Source organism: Emydura macquarii, unplaced genomic scaffold (assembly GCF_026122565.2).
Source record: "Emydura macquarii macquarii isolate MOO-44397 ecotype Brisbane River unplaced genomic scaffold, CSIRO-AGI_Emac_v2 contig_480, whole genome shotgun sequence".
In the NCBI taxonomy this organism is placed as follows: domain Eukaryota; kingdom Metazoa; phylum Chordata; order Testudines; family Chelidae; genus Emydura; species Emydura macquarii.
The window spans coordinates 16,593,483-16,613,492 of NW_027130617.1; the positions used below are offsets into that span (position 1 = coordinate 16,593,483).

The 20,010-nt window shown below is 39.2% G+C and overlaps 1 protein-coding gene across 5 annotated transcripts in view; it reads left to right on the forward strand.

Moving 5' to 3' along the window:
* ADGRL4 (adhesion G protein-coupled receptor L4) overlaps nt 1-14,628 on the forward strand; it is a 98,625-nt gene extending 83,997 nt beyond the window's left edge. For 4 of the 5 annotated variants that reach the window (XM_067538596.1, XM_067538597.1, XM_067538599.1 and 1 more), the window contains 3 exons: nt 8,967-9,058; nt 10,649-10,817; nt 11,424-14,628. In XM_067538596.1, coding sequence (XP_067394697.1) covers nt 8,967-9,058; nt 10,649-10,817; nt 11,424-11,486 — 324 coding nt within the window. In that variant the 3' untranslated portion in view covers nt 11,487-14,628. The remainder of the gene's footprint in view (nt 1-8,966; nt 9,059-10,648; nt 10,818-11,423) is intronic. The other variant, XM_067538600.1, reaches the window with a different exon arrangement.
* Nucleotides 14,629-20,010: the final 5,382 nt, after the last annotated feature.

Consider the following 20,010-nt stretch of genomic DNA (forward strand, 5'->3'; position numbering starts at 1 on the left):
TATTTCTTGCATGGACTTTCTATGGCTTTATTATTCTCCACAATTGGAAGTGTGATTGAAACACAGTAATTCAGACTGTTATGTTATTCAGCAATCCACAGACCCTGCTGTGCTAAATAATCACAAAGCCTGAAAGCACTCACCTTGTACCATGGACACCAATCAGATAAAGCTTCCAAACTATAGCTCCTTAATCATACCAGGGTTGGAGGGGTAACTTTTCTTGCAGAGGCCCTGGTATTTGTGCACGTGAGGAAGACCCAACCCTGCATCCATGTCCTCCCCAAGCCATACACCTGTTCCCAAGCACCTGTAAATATTTTGGAGAAAGAGGCCTTGCCACCAACTTTCACCATAAGAGAATGCACTAGTAAGTTGTTACATTGAGAACAAACATCAAACTTTGACAGTTGGATGCTCCATGGGAAGGTGGAAAAAAAATGTTTACAAACCCCAAATATGGTGACCAGTTTCACCCTGAATGGAGCATATGAGGGAGGATCAATCCAAATGAGCTCTGCCATGGAAGCAATTGCCAGACAAAGCCCAATCTTCAACTTTGCTTATCACAGTTAAAAGGTTCCTCCTCAGGAAACCTCAGAAGCTGGTGGGTGCAGAGCACTTCAGGCTGTCAACAGTGGTTTAAGAAAGGCCCCAGCATCCCCTGGCAGCCCTTTTCAGTTTCTGCCAGCATGGGGTGGGCCCACTGCCACCCCCTCCATGCCTATGCTCACTCACGGTAACTGGAGAAACAGTCCATTCACCAAAGTAAAATCTCCTCCATCATGAAAAAACAACCAAGGAAAGAGGGAAGGAGAGGAATACAAGACAGGTGCAAGCTGCCGTTGCAGACTACTTGACACTATCCCGCGGTCAGGACAATCCCCCATGCTTTTACTAAGCACCCTATTTCTTTTCTAGCTATGGAAACCACATCCACATGTATGTTCTACCTCCATGCTTCTTTTCATGAAAGCTACTGACATTTGAATGACTTCCCTTCTTTCTTTTTTATCCCTTAAAATGCCATTGGAGCTACTTGACTTTGTCTCACTTTAAAGTGCTCATTAAAAGTAATCCGTAGGTTTACTTTAGACAATCTACGGAGAAGAGTGATGTTCTCTGAACTTTTCCTAATGATGAGCTAATGATTAACTCTGTCACACCAACATCAATGGGTGAATACTATGGGAAAATATTCATGAGCATACATTTTTATTCAGATGGGAATTTGCTTCCACTCTACTACTTCGATTCATCTTTCACAAACATCCACGGGAGTGAATTTTTATTCACAAAAATGATTGCAGGAAAAAATGTTATTCTCTTTGGAAGTGCCACATGGCCATCCTCTGAAAACTCATTGGATTTGTGTCATCCAACCCGAGACCAGAAACAATACCATGTGATTTAGGTGACCAGTCACACAGCTGAAATAGTGAATATTTGGGGGAACAGTCATAACAAATTGAGCAATCCATATGGCAAAATGTGTTTGATAAATGATACACAAAAAAGGAACACATCTGTTTGTTATTTTTTAAAAGAAGTCAGATTCCCTGTTGTGTCACAGCAGCACTCTGTGAGCCTGGAGGACATAGGTACCTGTCTGCTATATATTCACATATACAAAGCTTGCATTCATAGGCTGTCAAGGGACTTGAACATCCCAAGGTGTCACGTTGCTGGTCCACGCTGCTTGTCCCACACCTGACGCACTCCCTTCCTGCTGCCTGCAGACTCCTGAATGCCCACCATGCTGGGGGCCTGGCGTAGGGCCGACCCCTGTGTAGCCTGCGCTATACCAGTTAAGGACGCCTCTGTGCAAGGGACGTCTTCAGGTACTGCCTTATGGAAGCTTTAAATCCCCTTTGCAATGATGAAGTTATGAAGTAGGCTTAAGAGGAACCTACGACTTGGCCCAAAGGGTACAGATTCTTTGCAGTAAAAGGGGCAGAGTTAATCTAATGAATAGTTTTCTCATATATACGGATCAGAACAGTTAGTTTCTTTCATATACTGACCGGTACAGGCCACAATCCTACAACGGAATCCAACCAGACCTGCCTTTATGGCCACAGAGAGTCCCATTGATGTTAGTGGAGCTCTGCATTGGCACCAAAGTCCACTCTTGGCTGCAGGATCGACATTAAAGAAAGCTCTTTCGGAATTAAATAATAAATCAGGGCTAGAGCCACAAAGAAATGTAGGAGCCAGACTGTCTCGTTAGGCACCTAAATCCAAAATGTCAATCCTCAAAACCCCACACAGCTGCTGTTTAACCCTTTAAGCACCAAAATTCCCAACATGCTTAAATTTCTGCACATGCAAAGCTACCTAAATCCTGGTGCAGCCGAGCAACTCGATAGCTCAACCCCAGTGGGATTCTCAAACTAGGTGTTCCCTGCCCACGTCACCAGTTGAGCCCAAATCAGTAGGTGTTGTCAGAACCTACTGGATCAGACCTTACTCAAAACAGAAGAGGAGAGGACGGTGGTGGCAGTAGTCCAGTGGTCAGCCCGCCCCCTCCTTGGAAGATGGGAGACTGAGGTTCAAATCTCCATGCTGCCTGACTCGGAGCAGGGAGTTCAGCACCACCAGCATGTCATTTTCATTGCCGAAGGACTGACCTGGCATCAGTACTTAACTCCTGGAGGGGGTTCCTGGTTGTGAATCCTAAATGAAAAGAAGTGCCTCGCTCCCTTTGAAGGGCAGGTGTTATGCCACACTTCCCTCCTCAGCATTTCCTGTTGGCTAGCTTAGGTGGCTCCCTGCTCAGCTTGCTAGATTTTGTGGAGCCCATATTTAGGGGTCTAACTCTTCCCATGCATTGTATAGGGATGCCTACTTCAGGGCTGGGGATTCCACTAGGCAGCAGGGCACCTAAGAATTAGGCATGGCAACATTGACTCTATGTGCTTTTTGTGATCTAGTCCCCCACAATCCACAGACAAACCACATTGACTCCAGAGTGATTCAGAGAAGAGAAGCTAAGCACTCCTCTGAGAAACACAGAAAACCACTTATTTAGTTATTGAGGCCTCCCTAAAAGTGTTCTCAGAAATGTTGACAACTACTCACTTATCAAATTGCTAAATCTACAGCTTGAGGTGTTTTTAAAAAAAAAGTCTATGAAATATTCATAGCTACTCAACTTTATGAGAAGATGTTATAATTATTGAGACGGGGTCTGAAATGAACTCAACCAGCACATATTCACACTTTTAAATAAGTGAAGTTACTTAAACAGTCACAAAATCTAGCATGGACCACTGCAGACCTTTCCTTTATTCTAAACAAATTCTTAATTTTTTTATTTTTTCCCTACATTTTCCACTGCCGCGTAAGGCTACTATTGTATAAGTAAAGCATTTAAGAAGTTGTATTCCTTTGGGAGATGGTAATTAGAGCAATTAGACAGGAAACAAAACCCAGACTATTTGACTGCCAGCTTGTATGCAATTTTGTTCAATTAATGTGGCATACATTTTCATTTTGAAGCTTGAACTGTTTTATTGTTAGCAGCTTAACTCTATTCTACCCTTTCAGAAATAATGCCCCACTAAATGTTGTCATTTTACCCATCCATTAGTTTGGTAGACAGATAGAAATCTCTCTCTCTCTTCATGGCAGAATTCAGACCATCACGGACTCGTTAATTCCACCACTGATAATAAGGGTCATTGAAGGGAATGATACAGATACAACTGTGCTGAACATCAGACATTGTTTGAAGAAGCCAAATTCAAGTTGATGTATGTAAAAAATTCAAGTATATGCCTAAGAGAGCAGCAGGAGAAATTTTCTCATTCTTTTTTGTGAGATCTGACATCAGCATATAGATGGTTTCATCAATTATTGAGATAGAGACCGAGAAAGGAAAAAAGAATGATTTGGGGGCTTCATTTTTGAAGTTTGAATGTGGAGTGCTCAGATTGAATCAGAACTAGTACGTCTGAATCTTTAGAATTAGCTCCTTCTTTATTGTACTAGCTCTGCTTTGTAATGATAGAGAGTCTTAAAGAATCTGGAACTGAAAGGACTTTTATACCTTGTGAAAAGCTAAACTGTGTTTTCAGTGTTCTTAGTCCAGAATAGTATTTATGAAAGTACATATTCCTTTCTCTTCGGTAAATACATTTGTACTTGAAACAGCCTCAAAAGCTTAGTTTCAAATTAAACTATTACTGCTCTGTTTATAAAGGGTTAAGTTTAAATAGTCCTAAGCAATTTCATCTTACGTTATCCTGATACTCTTCCTTATAACAAAGCATTTGGCAGAAACCTACTGTACATATTTGTGCAATCAATTGCTCCTGTGCCACATGTTCTGTACATTACAGAAAAAAAGTATTCTCTTGGTTGCAAAATCTGAAAAACTGTAACACAAACTGATGGAGCAAAATGATGGCAAATTTCTTTGTTCAGTAAGTTCCCATTTCTGTCACCCTTACTCACATTGAGTAGTATCCTTTCTCCTCAAATAAAGTGATTTAGGAAAGGCTACTTATGCAGTAAGTTGCTACTCACCAGGAGGATGGATAGCACAATCAGATGGTTATTTTGCATGCTTTAATAATATTTTTGTGTCATTCAGCACTTAACAAAAAATAATTAGCATTCTATACTAAATACAGAAGTGTTTCATATAATGTGAAGCACTAACATAATATTTACTCCAGGATATAACAATAAGTTATTCTACCATTATAAAATACTCCATTTTTAACATTTTAACAGTGGAATTAAAGATCATTTTTAAACTTAACAGTTGCTAAGCAATATGCTATTAGCTGGACTCCAACAGCTTGGAGCATTTAGCATTTTAAAACCTATGTGATCATCTTTATATGATTATACAATTTGCAAAATACAGTTAAAGATCAACAAGGAAGTTTGTAATTTGCTTAGACAATAACATAATGCTATTTCTCAGTACTTTCCTGAATCTTTGCCTTGTGTTAACACCAAGAGGGAAAAGAATTCAGAAAATTTTCAAAATTACTATTTATATAGCCCTATTATTTCCTACAACATAGAAAAGGGGATAAAAGGAGTGGAAATTCCACTGCAATGACCCCAAAATCATTGGGAGTAGGGGACAGGAACCAAAGCAGCGGCATCTTTGCTGTACCCAGACCCAGGAGCACCACGTTGTGGGACAGTCTCCCTATATCACCACTTCCCAGAAAGCTTCAGAGTCATGCTCCATGCTGTTAATGGAACAGTAGGAGAACTGAGGCAGAGACAGGGAAGCAATGGCACCCAATTGGCAAACAGACCTCATCTTATGACAAGCTGATTAGTTGAGAACTCTCTGGGTTTCTTGGAATTTGCATGGTTTTTTTTAATTCTATGAGTTTTTCTCCAGGAGGCCATCATCCAGACCACAACATACATGTATAAGAGCCATATTTAAACTGTAGAGTGAGTTATGCATCTGATAGGGCTCAGAGCAGTGTCTATTTTTACCTGGTAATCTGTTGATACTCCACTATTCCTCCAGAAAGCACTTAGGTGAAATCCTGACACCCCTAAAGAAAATGGAAGTTTGCCATGGACTTCACTAGGGTCATGATTTCATCTCAGATTTCTAGATCCTCCTGGCCTGCATATGGAGGATCCTACAAAGAAGGGTATGTTTTGACAAATCAAAATATACCACTTCTATTACTATATGGCCAAAAAGAGTGCATTCAAAGCCAGCTGTTTAATGCCTGGAAGATGCCAACAAAAGATGAAATAACTTGTGCTCCTTGAGCTTTTTTAGATGTGTACCCAAGATGAAGCAATCTGATATCATTCCGTTTAGTCATGGATCCTAACATAAAAGACAGCATTGCAGGATTCCATTTGGATTTGTGACTTCCACTGGAGGAATCTGTCGTTACATTGGTTCATGTACAGAATTGTCACCGTCCGTAACTTACATTATTGATGTCACCTTGCTAATTTTCCTTTTTCAATGACTTTTCATTTACACATGCCTTCACTTTTTTGCTGTTGTCATACAAAGCTGTAGAATCACAGATGTACCAATGCACACAAATGTTTCTAGAAGGTAAGATAGATCTGGCTAAATATGCTTTTGTAAATGCATTTTAGAAACAGGTAATGAGTTGTAGATGGCATGGAAGTGGCTGTTCTCTATCCTCTTTGGCCAACCACTTATGTCATTGAACTTCATAGGACACTTTTGAAAAGCCAGCGCAATTGCAAAACTGTTCCTGATCTTCCAAGTTGCTGAGCACCTTGAGTTCCTATTGAAATCATTGAGAAGAGGGGCTGCTCAGCACCTTGCAGGTTTGGGCTCTGAGTCAAAAGATTTTAATTTATGTGCTTGATTTTAAGGGGGGAAAGTGGAATAATAAGAATTCAGTTTGCCACTTGCCCAGCCGCACCTGGTTTTTATGAATGTACACTGCAGCTTCCCCTGGTTTTTGCAGAAGGATGCAGTTTCCAGACCAGATTTCTCTCTAGGGGACATTACAGTTCCCCTTTCCCCCATTAGATCATATGGTGTTAGAACAACAGACCAAAAGCAAATACAAACTTCACAGCACCCCCTGGCAGGACACGCAACAGTTTCTCAAGCTGTTCAGCCTCCCAATTATATTGAAAACAAACTTTATAGCAAGACATACTGTAAATTCCTTCCTTACTTGGAAAAAGTGTGGCTCTTTGGGGGCAATTGCAAATATTTTGTTATCTCCTACTCTTGGGTCCTCTAACAGGCAAAGCTGCTATCCATGAAGTTTCTTGGTAGGGTTTGAAAATTTTGCATACGAGTCACTGTTTTGAGCACGCTCACTTTATTATACATACTGCAAAGGAAGCCTATGCATTTGGCTCATTATATTTTATGAATAGTGCTTGGAAATGTTAGAACATGGGGTAAAAACCTACTTAGGATTTTAATAACTCTTGCAAAATACCATGTATTTCAGAAGTAAAGCTCACAGACATTATCCTGTAGCACAACCTCCTGTGAGGCTACTTGAGACATACAGTATAATAACTGGTTTCTGATGGCAGACTCCAGTGAAACCAGTGTTAACCTCACCCATCCCCTTGATGCTACAGATTATTCCCATTAGAATTCATTGATGAATCAGATTATTAGAATTAATGATTATTACTTTAATGAAGAGGGCTAAACCTATTACCTTGCGCAATACACAGAGTAAATAGTCCGTGTAGGGGATGCCCACTGGGACCCAGGGAAATGGACTCTTCCCTGACCAACACACCTTTTTCCTAGTTACTCCCTGTGGGCTGCTCCATCCCTCACCTCTCAGGCTATTTTTGTGTATGGGCAAGGAATAATAAGATTTGGCCCATAGGCCCTGGTACAAAGCCCACTGAAGTAAATAGAAAAGGCAGTTTCCCATCAGTGGAACAGGCCCATAGAAAGGAGACTAGGCCACATGCTTTGTATCCTGACTCAAAGGTTTCCAATCTTACTGCCACTTTGTAGAGAAACTACAGTGTGTATTCTCTGTGTATGGTATTTTGATCCCATTTTACCTTACCTTTTAGACAGCATTTTAATAAATACATTAGCGTGGCTATGCAGACTACACTGTATATACCAAGTTAATTGATCTATTATTCACCAGCAAGTATATGATAAAGAGTAACCCTGCATATAATTATCAAAACTACTGACTTACTTATAATTAACTTTGAAAAATTGCTGGTTAGGAGATATTGTAGATTACAATTTTAAATGTAAGTAGCTTCAGAAAATCTCTCATGATCTGTGCAAGTGTAAGGTATTCAGTGAAGAATTAATTCCCTAAACTACTAATCAGCTCTCTCTCCTGTCTTATCAAATTGTAAATACATTATTACTGTATTAAAGCAGGCTAATTAAAGCAGAGCCTGCATTTAACAACATACCTGATACCCCCCACAACATAATCAACAATGTTCTGAGACCATACACAACAAATGTTAAAAAAATTAAACTGATACTTTAACAGTGATGCTACACTTTTATACTGTATTGTTTTTTTTAAAAAAGGAAGATAAGGGGGGAAAATAATACACAATCAATCTGGAGAAACAAATGAGGGAAGTATTAATTCTATTCATCTACAGCTGTAATCCCACAAGCACCTACAAATAGAATCTGGAAGACAACCAGATGAAACTTGCTTCATTTATTAGCATTTTTAATAGATGCTGATGTTAAATGCTGCAAACCAAAATAGGAAATTTAAAAAAGGAAGACCGCAAACCCATACATCTTGTAAGAGGAATGTAGTAGAAACTTAAACATGAAAGCTCAGTGAAGCCTGGCCAAGCAAGCAAATTGAGCATCATTTGTGAAACCTCTTTTTTTTTAGTTCTTTTTTTTCTGTTTCAACCACAAATAAAGCGCCATCATCACAAAACAGGTCCCAAAATAACTAAAATATTATTCCCCAGTCAAACAAACATAAATATAACACACAATAGCCAGCAAGGAACTTTTCAACTAAAGTTATTTTTGAAATTTTTGTGTAAACCTCTACGTTTTTCATTCCGCTTGAAAGTTTGCACACGCTAAAGACCTCCAAGTATATGTCATTAAATGCTACTTGGCAATAAAAGGCATATATTTTATCAATATATAATGAAAAATATGTGGGATTTTATTTATGTATACACACACATACAGTGAGGAGAAAAAATCTGATCAGGAAATCTCAGAGATTTCCCAATGAAATCAATAAAAACATTTGCAGGCTGCTGTAAGTGATACTGTTGAAGTGAGAGAGAATTACAGGCATGTTTGATCATTCTTTATTACAGGGCTCATCATTTTGTTTTTAATATAAGTGGATGAGAAAGAGGCTTTTTCCCCCCAACAACAAATTCCATGTACACAGAAATCTTTATCTGACTTGTTTTTAATTTAAACACACCACTGATATTGCACATTGGTCTGAACTAAAAACCAAACAATTTTTTTTCCTCAGGTTAATTTGTTGGCTTTTGGGGTGATTATTTACAAAGTATTTCGACACACTGCAATGTTAAAGCCAGAAGTTAGCTGTTATGAAAATATAAGGTAAGTTTCCCTTTTAACACACATTCTACCTTCCATAACTTTACATACAATCAGAGATTAAGTGATCTTTCCAAAAATAAGGAATTTGCCTACTCGAGGATTTTTCAAATGTTTTGTAGAAAGAAAACTAATTCTCTGTTAGCACATTCAATTTATTTTGGGCTAGATTCTGTCACTTTTGCTCACATTGAGCAGTGCCTTCCTCCTCAAATAGTCTCACTGACGTGAATGGGGCAGCTTGCAGAGCATACAAGAACTACACAACGTGAGTATCAGAATCTGGCCCTTTATAAAGAAGAAGTTAACGGCTGATGGTAAGGATTAAAGGACTAATTCTCCTTTTTAAGCACCTGATCTTGCAGCCCCTCCTCAGGCAAAAAAAGGAATTCCTGAGTTTTGCCTGAATCAGTACTGAAAGATTTCTCCCTGAGTAAAGAGACGTATAATAAATATATGAAGAAGAAATCGAGTTCTCAGAGAGTCATTTTATCTGTGAAGAAATTGTACAATGAGGCTCAGTGTTTCTTTCTTTCTTTTTTTATTTTTTTCCTTCCCCAGGATTTTTACTTTGCATGCTGCTATGATTTTTCCATCAACTCACTCTCTTTAAAACTGATTTATAGGGACCTTGAAAACCGTTTGTGCAGGAAAAGCTGAAGTGTACTACAGGGAACATTGAAAACAACTTACTGTTTGTGTTGCTTAGAAACACTCCTGCAGTTTCAATGCCTTGCCCAAGATTTATAGTTAGGATTTAGAAATTGTTTGATTGATTACTTTCTCTTATTCCTCATCCTTCATAGCTTCATGTAGTGAGCTGGTTTTAATGAAGTCGAAAATTATTCATTTTCAGAGAAACAATGCTAAAAATGTCTTCTGCTTTAAGTCCTGCAATGAGTGGGCTAAGAATGAATGAGGAAGTAATGAGTGGTTTCATTTCCAAGACAACACACTGTAATTTGCTGGAGTCAAAGAGGGAGCTGTACAATAAAAAAAAAAAAAAAAATCACAGCCAATCAATTTATAGAATATTAAGGCAGCAATACTCTGACCTGGAACTATGTGAAGTTATTTGTGTTGTAAAAGCAAAACCTTTTCCTTTTTTTTTAAAGAGAGAATATAGTTTTCCTGCCGGCCCCATTTTCTGATGAGGGAGCCATAAGATCCCTTTGATGTCATGCATATGTGCTGACCTAAGAACATACTGTACATTTTTCTTGGTTTTGGATGGCGAATACTTCATAACAGACATATGTTTTACCTTGGGGAATTTCACTCACAGTAGATTTAAAATCAAATCATACGGCACTGCAGTATACCAGAGAAAAATTATTTGAAGATTAAGAAAGCCAGTGTTTTAAAACCATCCAGTTTGACTCTTTTACTGTTCTACAATGAGTGTCAGCATATTCCTGCAGCAGTACTAGAGCACAACCTAAAGTGCACACCGTGTAACTGCAAAAAGCTAAACGTTCTCAGGCCTTTGCAAATGAGAAGTGACTTGTAAAGCATTCGTTGTTCAAAGGAGGGATTAGGGAAAGAAAATGACATGTGTCACCACATAGACGGCAATGCTTTTCTTCCGCCTAGGTCTTGTGCTCGGGGTGCTCTTGCTCTCCTCTTCCTTCTTGGGGCCACCTGGATCTTTGGAGTACTCCACGTCGTCCAGGGATCAGTGGTCACTGCATATCTTTTTACAATCTTCAATGCGTTCCAAGGGATGTTCATCTTCATATTTCTTTGTGTTTTATCTAGAAAAGTAAGTACCATCTTTCCTGTGGGAAATATTTCATCTGAATATTCATGTATCGCTGCATAATCAGGAGCCCAGTCCTGCACACATTTACACACCTGAGTAACTGGATGCATGTGAATTAGCCCAGGGAGATCAACAGGGTTGTATTCACATCTGTGAAGTTCCGCATGTGTGTAAGTGTTTGCAGGATCATGCACTATGGCACCAAGTGATGAAATCCTGACCCTTCTGGGAGTTTTGCCATTGACTTCAGTGGGGCCAGAATTTCACCCCAAATTCTTACCTTCTCAGATATTTCCCCCAGGTTTAGGGTTTTAAACACAAAGCATTTCAATGTCAAAAATTATTACAATGCAACCACTCTATGAAATAATTTGAAAGGTTGAATAAATCTGTTCTTCATTCTTTTCAATTAGGGTCGAATTGGGGCTTACTGTTCACTTTTCAGTGCTGTGTTCTGCGATTATATAGTCTTCAATGTCTTTTCCTAATGCCAAAATCAGTACTGCAATATTTAACATCTTTAAAACCAAGTAAAATGGAACACTGGCTTTATTAATCTGTTAACAAATGTATGCCATGTCTTTTAATCTCATCTTTTTATTTCAGATCCAGGAAGAGTATTATAGGTTGTTCAAAAATGTTCCTTGCTGTTTCAGCTGCTTAAGGTAAATGGAAGAAAAATATGTATGAGCAGAACAATGGAAGGAAAGAGGAAACCGGACATTTTTATTGTTATTTCAGAAAATGTAGCATTGTGAACATATGAAATGACCTAGTGAGCAGTTATCTCTCTTAACTCAATAGCTGTCTCTCCAGTTTAGGCACTGTACTTAAATGTGTACTCATGCACAGTATTTATACTATACTGTATAAAGTCAGTATACATACACATAGAAACTGGATTATTGTAAAACAAATATAAACAAGAAGAGAAAAGGAGTAGAATTCCTAAAGGAGCTAGAGACTTTTCTTAGTTTAGGATTTATTTCTAATATTAGAAATATCTGCAGTGAGAGTGAGAGGGAGAGAGAGAGTGAGAGAGAGAATCAACCGTCATAGCAGATTTTATTAATTACTTTGCTAGTGGAAACAAGCCTGTTGCTTTTTTTTTCTTTTTTTGTGGTAATGAGCTTCTTCACATAAAGTTGTGTATTACCATCTACAAGAAATGGGTTCCATTAAAGTATCTTTAGATACAGGTCTGCTTCAGTTCACGCTTTTGAAAAACATTTTTGTTCAATTTAAAGTTGATTTAAAATAAGTTTTGTGGTTTCATATAGTTCTCTTCTCTCTCCCAAATATATAGTTGTATATTAATCTTTTTTTTAACTTGTAAGGAATTCCTCTGAGGTCTGGTCTAATAAAATAACTTGGACTAGACATTATATAAATCCAATTTCTTTTGTGAATATCTTCACAAGAAATTGGTTCTGATTTTATTTAACTATTGAAAGATCGAGATCTACTACATCCAGCTGTGTGACTTGAGAAGGTTTTGGAAAAGAAATGCTTTGATGAGTCTGTCATTTGGTAGATATTTTGAGGATCCTGACCTTATTTGTCAAATTCATATACAGGAGCATAAGCTACATGGGCACATCAATTCAAGTGTAAATGCAAAGGTATGTCCCTTAGTTTCAGTGTAAAGTATATTGTAAATATAGCAGATTCCTCTGCTTCCTTTATGAGAAGCAATAGTCTTCCATCCAGGCCCCAGTTACTGCAAGCACTTACATATGTGCTTAACTTTAAGCACATGAATAATTCTGTTGACGTCAATGGGCCTACTCATGTACGTAAGTTTTGCAGGATTGCAGCCTAAACATGTTGCTTCAGCATTTCCAACCTTGTCATCTTAGAAGGTCTGCTGGCATGTCATCCTTTTAAAGGCCTGATCCTGTAAGGTGCAGAGACCCCCTCAGTTCCCACTGTCTTCTCAGGAAGTGCCCCACACCTTAAAGAATCAAGCCCACTATCATTACTGGTGAAAAGCTCTGTAAATATGTAGCTGTTTATAAAATTCCACCAGTGTCCTTTTTCCGTTGAAATAAAGAACACCTCTCAATAATTTTATTTATAACCAAAAAGCCTTTTTAGCAATGGTCAAATTTGCTTGGTTTTTATCTATTTTCCTTACATACAAGTCTTTAGTTACAGTATATGTCTCATTAAACATATAGTATGTCTCTGTCAAAACCTTCTTTGGGAAATTCAAGTGGCAATTTTGTTTTAATTTTTTTTCAGAGAGAAGGAATTACTGTCGGTCATCTGTGTGTAAAATATGTTAATAAACTGAACTGTTTTGTTTTATTCTTTCAACATGTTTCCTTTAGTTAATTTAATGAAATAAAGAAACAAGTTTTATAGTTCAGCATATTACTTGGCCTGACTGTTTTGCTGCATCTGCTTTGCTAGCTGTATATTCTCCTTAAGCCATGGGGACATACAGATGCATATCACTTACATATGTGTTTTCACAGGAATACCTATTAATGCATCATCTGTTATCTCATATAGAAATGGGTAACCTGTGCTAAGTTTGTCTGGGCAAAGAAACACCTCTGCTAACTGCATAATGACTTCAGTATGCTCAGGGAGATTGAAAAAAGTACCTTTGAAAGAAAGTATCCCACAAAGTCTTTATGTTACAATGGATTTAATAATTAAAGAACATATTTTAAAGCAAAACTCTGCTGTCCAATCCCTGGGTCAGATCTTTATTCTGATACTTTCCTTTCCTCCCATTGCAGTGATGAGAGATCCATGGATGTAAGAGAAGAATATTTTAGTTGAGATCCATTGTGGGGCTCTTCAGATTTTCAAGTCTTAAGACCTTAATATACTTGTCCTTACTAAGTCATACTGAAATATTGAGGACAAATATAATTGCACTGGGCACATCAATCACCTCCTCAACACATGTCCCATCCTACACAGATTCCTCATTTCCAATACTATTTCCAGAATGAGGCTTTCCCTCACCTTAACTATCTATCACGATGAACATTTGAAATTGGCCCTCAGCCACCCTTTGAGGCAGCCACTTTTCCACTTCCCAGCCAGCTTTGGTGGCCAATCTGTTCTTCAGTATGCAGCTGTCCTGTGGTCAATACCAGCCTCTATGGCAATATATGCTGCTGCTTCTTGGTCTGAGGGAGGGAGAAGGGATTCAGCAACAGGTGGAAAATGGCTGTCATTGAATGAGCGAACAGGGTAGGGAAGAGAGGAGTTGGTTCTTGGCATGGTGGAACTCTGAGCAGACAGGAGTCCTGAATCAGACTCAGTTCCCATGGGACACTGGCACAGCACTTTCTAGTTGCTCTCCAAATCTCTTGGAAATTAGCTATTCCTTAGGTTAAGCTACCTGAATGCTGGCCAGTTCTCTATGCTTTAGTTTGTTTAATTTTTTTTTAGATTCATTTGTTTCTCTTGGGTAGTTTCTGTATGCAGGGTAATTAGTGTTGAATATTCAGGTAACCAATGAGTTTGCCAATGACAGACTGACTTAATTTTTACTGAGCCATTTCGAAGACTCTTCCCCACTATATAAAGATCTCGTATTTCTCATGAAGCCCCCAATCCTGCAACCTTAAGCATGTGCACAAGTCTTTGCAGAATTGGGCTCTTAGTGAATGAAAAATACTGTATATTACAATAGGTATAAAACCACACAGACAAACTGTGTTGCTTTATTCTTTGATATGTATTACATGGAAAAATAAAATCATGATTTAAAAAAAAAACATTTTTAACCAATAATGAAATAATAATGAAACTAGCAAAAGGTCCTGTGATATGACAAGGTATAGTCAATAAATAATGGACCACATAAATATTCTGCATATCAAATCATATTTCATAGTCTGTGTGTTTTGTTGACATACCTTTCCCCTCTTCAGATGCAATTTATGAAATGTTATTCTGGGTTCAAAGTAATTACAAGAAAATTCATTTCTGTATGCTTCCACCAAAACAAAAGTATAGAATGTAAGAACCAACAGAAATATCCAATTGGAAAACACCACCTACACATTATTTATGGCTTTGCTAAGAAAACTCATGCTCAGGTGAGTTGAATAAAACGAACAAACTGCTGTTCCAATAAGAAATCTGCATGACCTATATGTCAGGCCAGCTGATCACCAGTTGACTGATTTAGGTTCTTTTCAGATCTACAGCTTAAAAGCTTTTGAAGGGTATGTGGCAGTGGATTCAGTGGGGGGGAGGGTGAAGGGGGGGAATCAGTGAACAAGAGAAAAATAAAATGTTAAGACAACTCGCTGTGCTGGCTAAAAGAGAGGGAGTGCTGGCTAAAAGAGAGGGAGTGTGCTGTGCTGGCTAGACTGTGCTGGCTAAAAGAGAGGGAGTATTTCTACTAAACCAATGAAAGCTTATGTTCACTGTTACATTTGGAGATGTGCTACAGAACATTATAAATAAGATCTGGGTTAAGAAAGACCTGTTCATTCTGTAAATAATTACTTCCTCTCCGTTCCTCACTGAATTGAAAGTGAATTTCAAAGAGGCTGCAGCATTTAAGGGATAATTATCCTCACAGCCAGCCCAGCTTTGGAAGTTTCAGGCTGCAAGAGCAGTGCTGCAGAATAGACCACCTGTAATCTTTGCCTGCTGTGAAGAAACAAGCATGTGCTGCCACCACCACAAATATTGTTCAAATTACACTTAAAACTTTCCCCATTTTTTTTTTCAGCTCTCTAATTTTTAAGTGAATGGCAGTATCCCAGTGTGGCCATTTATTCTGCTATTTAGTCCCACTTGGCAATCATGGGCATTTACAGCACAACATTAATGGATAGTGATTGTTACTACTATTTATAGGTCATAATGTTACTTAGGTGGGCAAACTAATTATTTGCAGATTCCATCCTCAGCCCTCCCGTGTCCCAGTTCTGAGTGATTGTGTACTATTTTACACACAGATATTCCCTAAATAGGCCATGTGACTTCAAACTGCTCTTCATAAGTACGGGGGTCTGCCCATACAGAGCAATGTTCTCTTCTCACATAGGCCATTTTCTCATTTGTACATAGTATAAATTGCTAAGTGCAGAGGGAGTTGCATTTGGTCTTTTCTGGTGTGGCTGCAAGGAAAGCAGGATGAATAACCTAGTGTTCTATTAAAGAAGAGGTGAGAGGCCTGGATAACCCAGCGATGGTCCTCAGCCTCAACATGAGGTGGCCACGTCACAGCCCTCCCATGCTACACTGACTGGTGCCCCAAAACAGATTATGCGGGTAGCACATAGTGCTCTTTTTGGACCAACTGGAAGGAACATTGCTGCATGTAGTGGCAGCTGGCAGAATGAATGCTGCCCCTATATAAGCAGAATGGTTCAGTCACTCCTTCCCAGGTGCAACAGCTTCAATACCACTCTAGCAACAAATACTGTTTATTATTTGTACTGTGGCAGACACTCAGGATCAGTGTCTCCCTTCTACTACATGCTATACAAACACATAGGAAGACCTGGTCCCTTCCTAGGAAATCGTACAAATGGGATCTAAAAGCCAAAATGTAGCCGTAAGAAATACTGAGATTTTCTTCCATCCAGGGGAAGTGAGAGGGGGCTAGGCAGCTTCGCATCACAGGCAGAGCTCCTCCTTTTCAGTTTGTATTCAGACACACATAACTCCCTCATTGTGACACGCTGCAGCTCTGATGTATACAAGTGAAGGTGCCACCTCACCAAACCATACTGAAACAGTTATTTTTATATCAAATGAAGTCTTTAGAGTAGATACAGAATTGAAAATGTATCATCTTCAGTGTACTGACACTCTATTTCACCACAACAAAAATGTCAAATATGCAAAGCATTTCACAATACATACAGCTCTTTACATCTGCTTCCATGTACAGGATACAAACTGTACTGACCTTAATTAGAATCTACTCTCCAACTACAGTGGAGATGGAAGCACTTAAATCTGCCCTATACAGACAATTTCTTCATTGTAAAACTTTACACATCATTTCCTTGTGAAATTCAATCCTATCGTTTTAAAGAGATTCAAGCAAGCTGTTCCTTGGTTGCTACTAGTAGTAGAGTTTAATAGCTTTAAACATTTTGTGAGACTTGCAGTAAGACACCTGTTTAGCAGGCAATAGGAATGCGTGACATAGAGCCTCATCCAAAAGCCGCCAATGTCTGTGGGAGTCTTTCCATTGCCTACAATGGGCTTTGGGTCAGGTCCATAGTCTGTTACACAAAAATACTGATTCCTCTGTGAATGTCTGGATCTTACCAAATCTCCCCAGTGTAAGGTTGAACTTTTTTCCCAGAATACCTTTTGAGGAGATGCTGGCCCTTTAAATGTGGTAGATATAAGCAATCGCTGCCCTAAAGCAGCCATTTTGCAATTGTCTGCTGTATCTCCTCTCCCGGTTGGTAAGTATTCTTTTCTCCTGTTGTACTTACTCTTTAATATTTCTGAGGGTATGGAAAAGTCTCACAAACTTAAGTACCATCCGTGAATTTCATTGAGGTGATGTTTACTCTCACCAGTCCTTACAGCAACACACTAGAAACCTCCTTCCAACTTAAACCTTTGTATTTATCATAACTATTTGTATAAACCCTTCAGTGCACAGAAATCTAAGACAGTCTGAAAATTTGTAAATTAGATTTCTCTGTGAAAATTTGCTCACTGTAGATCCATGCTGCTAAGCTCCATCATTTAATTATACTCTAGATAGTGATTTTTTTCTTCATATTTGTTCCATTATTTTGCTGGGACTAGAAGTTTGACTTACAGGCAGTAGTTTTTTGAATCACTTCTCTTCCTTTTTTTAAATATTGCTTCAACAGTGTCTAGACTTCTGGTATCAACTTGGCTCCCCATGGATTTCAGAAATAATTCACAGGGATACAAAAAAATTATTTACTCTCCTTTAGCACCCAAATCCCTATCCTACAAACACGTGCATTTGCTCAGCTTTATGCATGAGTAGTCCCATTAGTTTAAATGGAGCTACTCATGTGCACAAAGTTAAGCATGTGTGTAAGTGTTTGCATGATCTGGGTCTTGGGATTCCTATTATCTGTACTAATGGATCTGCATATATTCACAATCTCCAAGTACAGTATTCCCTTATCTGCTCATTATGAGTAGTGATTTTTCATTAGTTATTCCTCATTTACTGATTATATACAGTGGGGGGGAGTTTTTTTTAAAAGTTTGGTATCGCAGCTACTTTTGAGCCATCATTAATTTCATCCCCTCCTTCATTTGTTAATTAGTGCACATTCTTTCCCTCTAATACTACTTTCCCCCTTGACACACTTACAAATGTTTATTCTAACCCCTGTAGTTTAGCATCAGCTCATTTATGTTAGTGGTGAAAGCTCAGGTTTCAACACATAATCTGCAAATTTGTTTCATGATGGATTAGAAAGATCCCCAAAATCATAATGCCCAAGAATAATCTGGAAATCATGTAGCCATTGTGCTGCCTTCTTTCAGAAGGCATGGTTCCTGTCAAGAAATTAGGTGCTAAAGAAATTAGTAGCATCTGCAGCACATTTAGCATGCATGGTAGTAAAGTAAAAGGCAGGTTATATACATCTGTTTTTCAGCTGTTAGTGTTGTGGAGGCCGTGAAAAGCCAGGATTAGTGCAGCGTGCTTTACCCTTCACTGATGCATGCTATAATAGATGACAGCCTTCCTTCGCACGTTCTGTTGTGCTCTCTCACACGCTGAGTTCCTGAAGTGTTGCAGGACAACTCTTATTGGCTTCAGGATTTGGCCCATAGTGCTCAGAAGAATAGGAAAATCCTAATACATTTGCTCATCCCAGAGATCTAAAATTTGAAAGGCAGGAACCAAAACAGTTTTCATAACAATACAATCTTTTCTCGCCTAAGACCCACAGTTTCTTTCCAGGCCCCAACCAAATTCTACAATCCAAAGGGTTGTGGCTTTAGGCTCATAGCTCATAGCATTTTATTTTGATTTTACATTTGATTTATTTTGCTTGCTGGAGGGAGTCTGTATGTTGTTTCATGGGAGTAGATGGAAATGGGGGATGGCTGGGACACTTGTACAGAAAATGCTATTCTCCTTGGATTAGTGTCCCTATGTGTGCTCCACTCTTGGTGCGCATGTGCCCTCAACTGGAGATTTTCATTAGCATTGTCCATTCAACCTGTGCATGCCCTTTTGGCATCCTTGTGCCATGCACTGAGGCTATATCAGACTGCACAGGCAAACCACCCCCCCTCAGTGCCTTCTCAACTGCCTTGGCCCGACACAGAGCTAGCAAGTCCAGTCCTTGTCAATCACAGAAATTACAGTTTCTCTTTAATTAAATAGTTAGCTAGTTTATTAGTAGTAATTAGTTTAGTATTTGTTTAAAATTTAAAAAAAAAATAAAAACACATTTTTTGTTATAGAGACTTGTTCTGTTCCCTCCGGGGAAATCCTCCCTGTGAGGGACGTGCCTGATTCACCATGGTTTAAATGCTGCCTCTCGTGTAAAGAGGCCATCCCATGCAGTGACAGACACTCCAAGTGTGTTTGCTGCCTAGGCTAGTCATATGTTCCGCAGAAGTGCAACTTCTGTCTTGCCCTAAAATCCAGGGCTCGGAATAACCAAGAAGTCAAACTTCGATCCTTCTGATGGAGTGTTCCTTTTGTCCTGCTTCAGAACCAGGTCAGTACCCCCCTCAGCACTGGTATCCAGGAGTTTATACAGGTCCATCCATCTTGGTGCAACATTCTCCTAGAAAGGAGAAATCCTTATAGCCCTCCTCCAAATCTTCTCAGAAGAAGAGATCTATTTCCCCTCTCAGGGATTCTCCAATCAAAAGGGAACCTGGCAGTGTCCAGTCAGATGTATTGACTGGACCCCAAAAGTCTGATTACTGCAGGTGGGGAGAAGAGGAGCCTAGTCATCAACCCATGCCAGACCTGTTCAGCCGGGGTCCCACTTACCTGCATCTTGTGGGCAGGCAAGCAGGCTCCACATCCGGCTGTAGCTCCCATCCCAGCCCCGGAGCAGAGGAAACCCAGGTGGCGGGGAGAGGGAGATGGAGAGAATCAAGCAATGAGGAAGGGGGATGGGGAGAGAGAGAAGTGAGTGAGGATGGGGTATGGGGGAAGAGGCAGAGAAGGGTGGGGCCTCAGGGGAAGAGACAGAGAGGGGGTGGGACCTCAGGGGAAGAGGCTGAG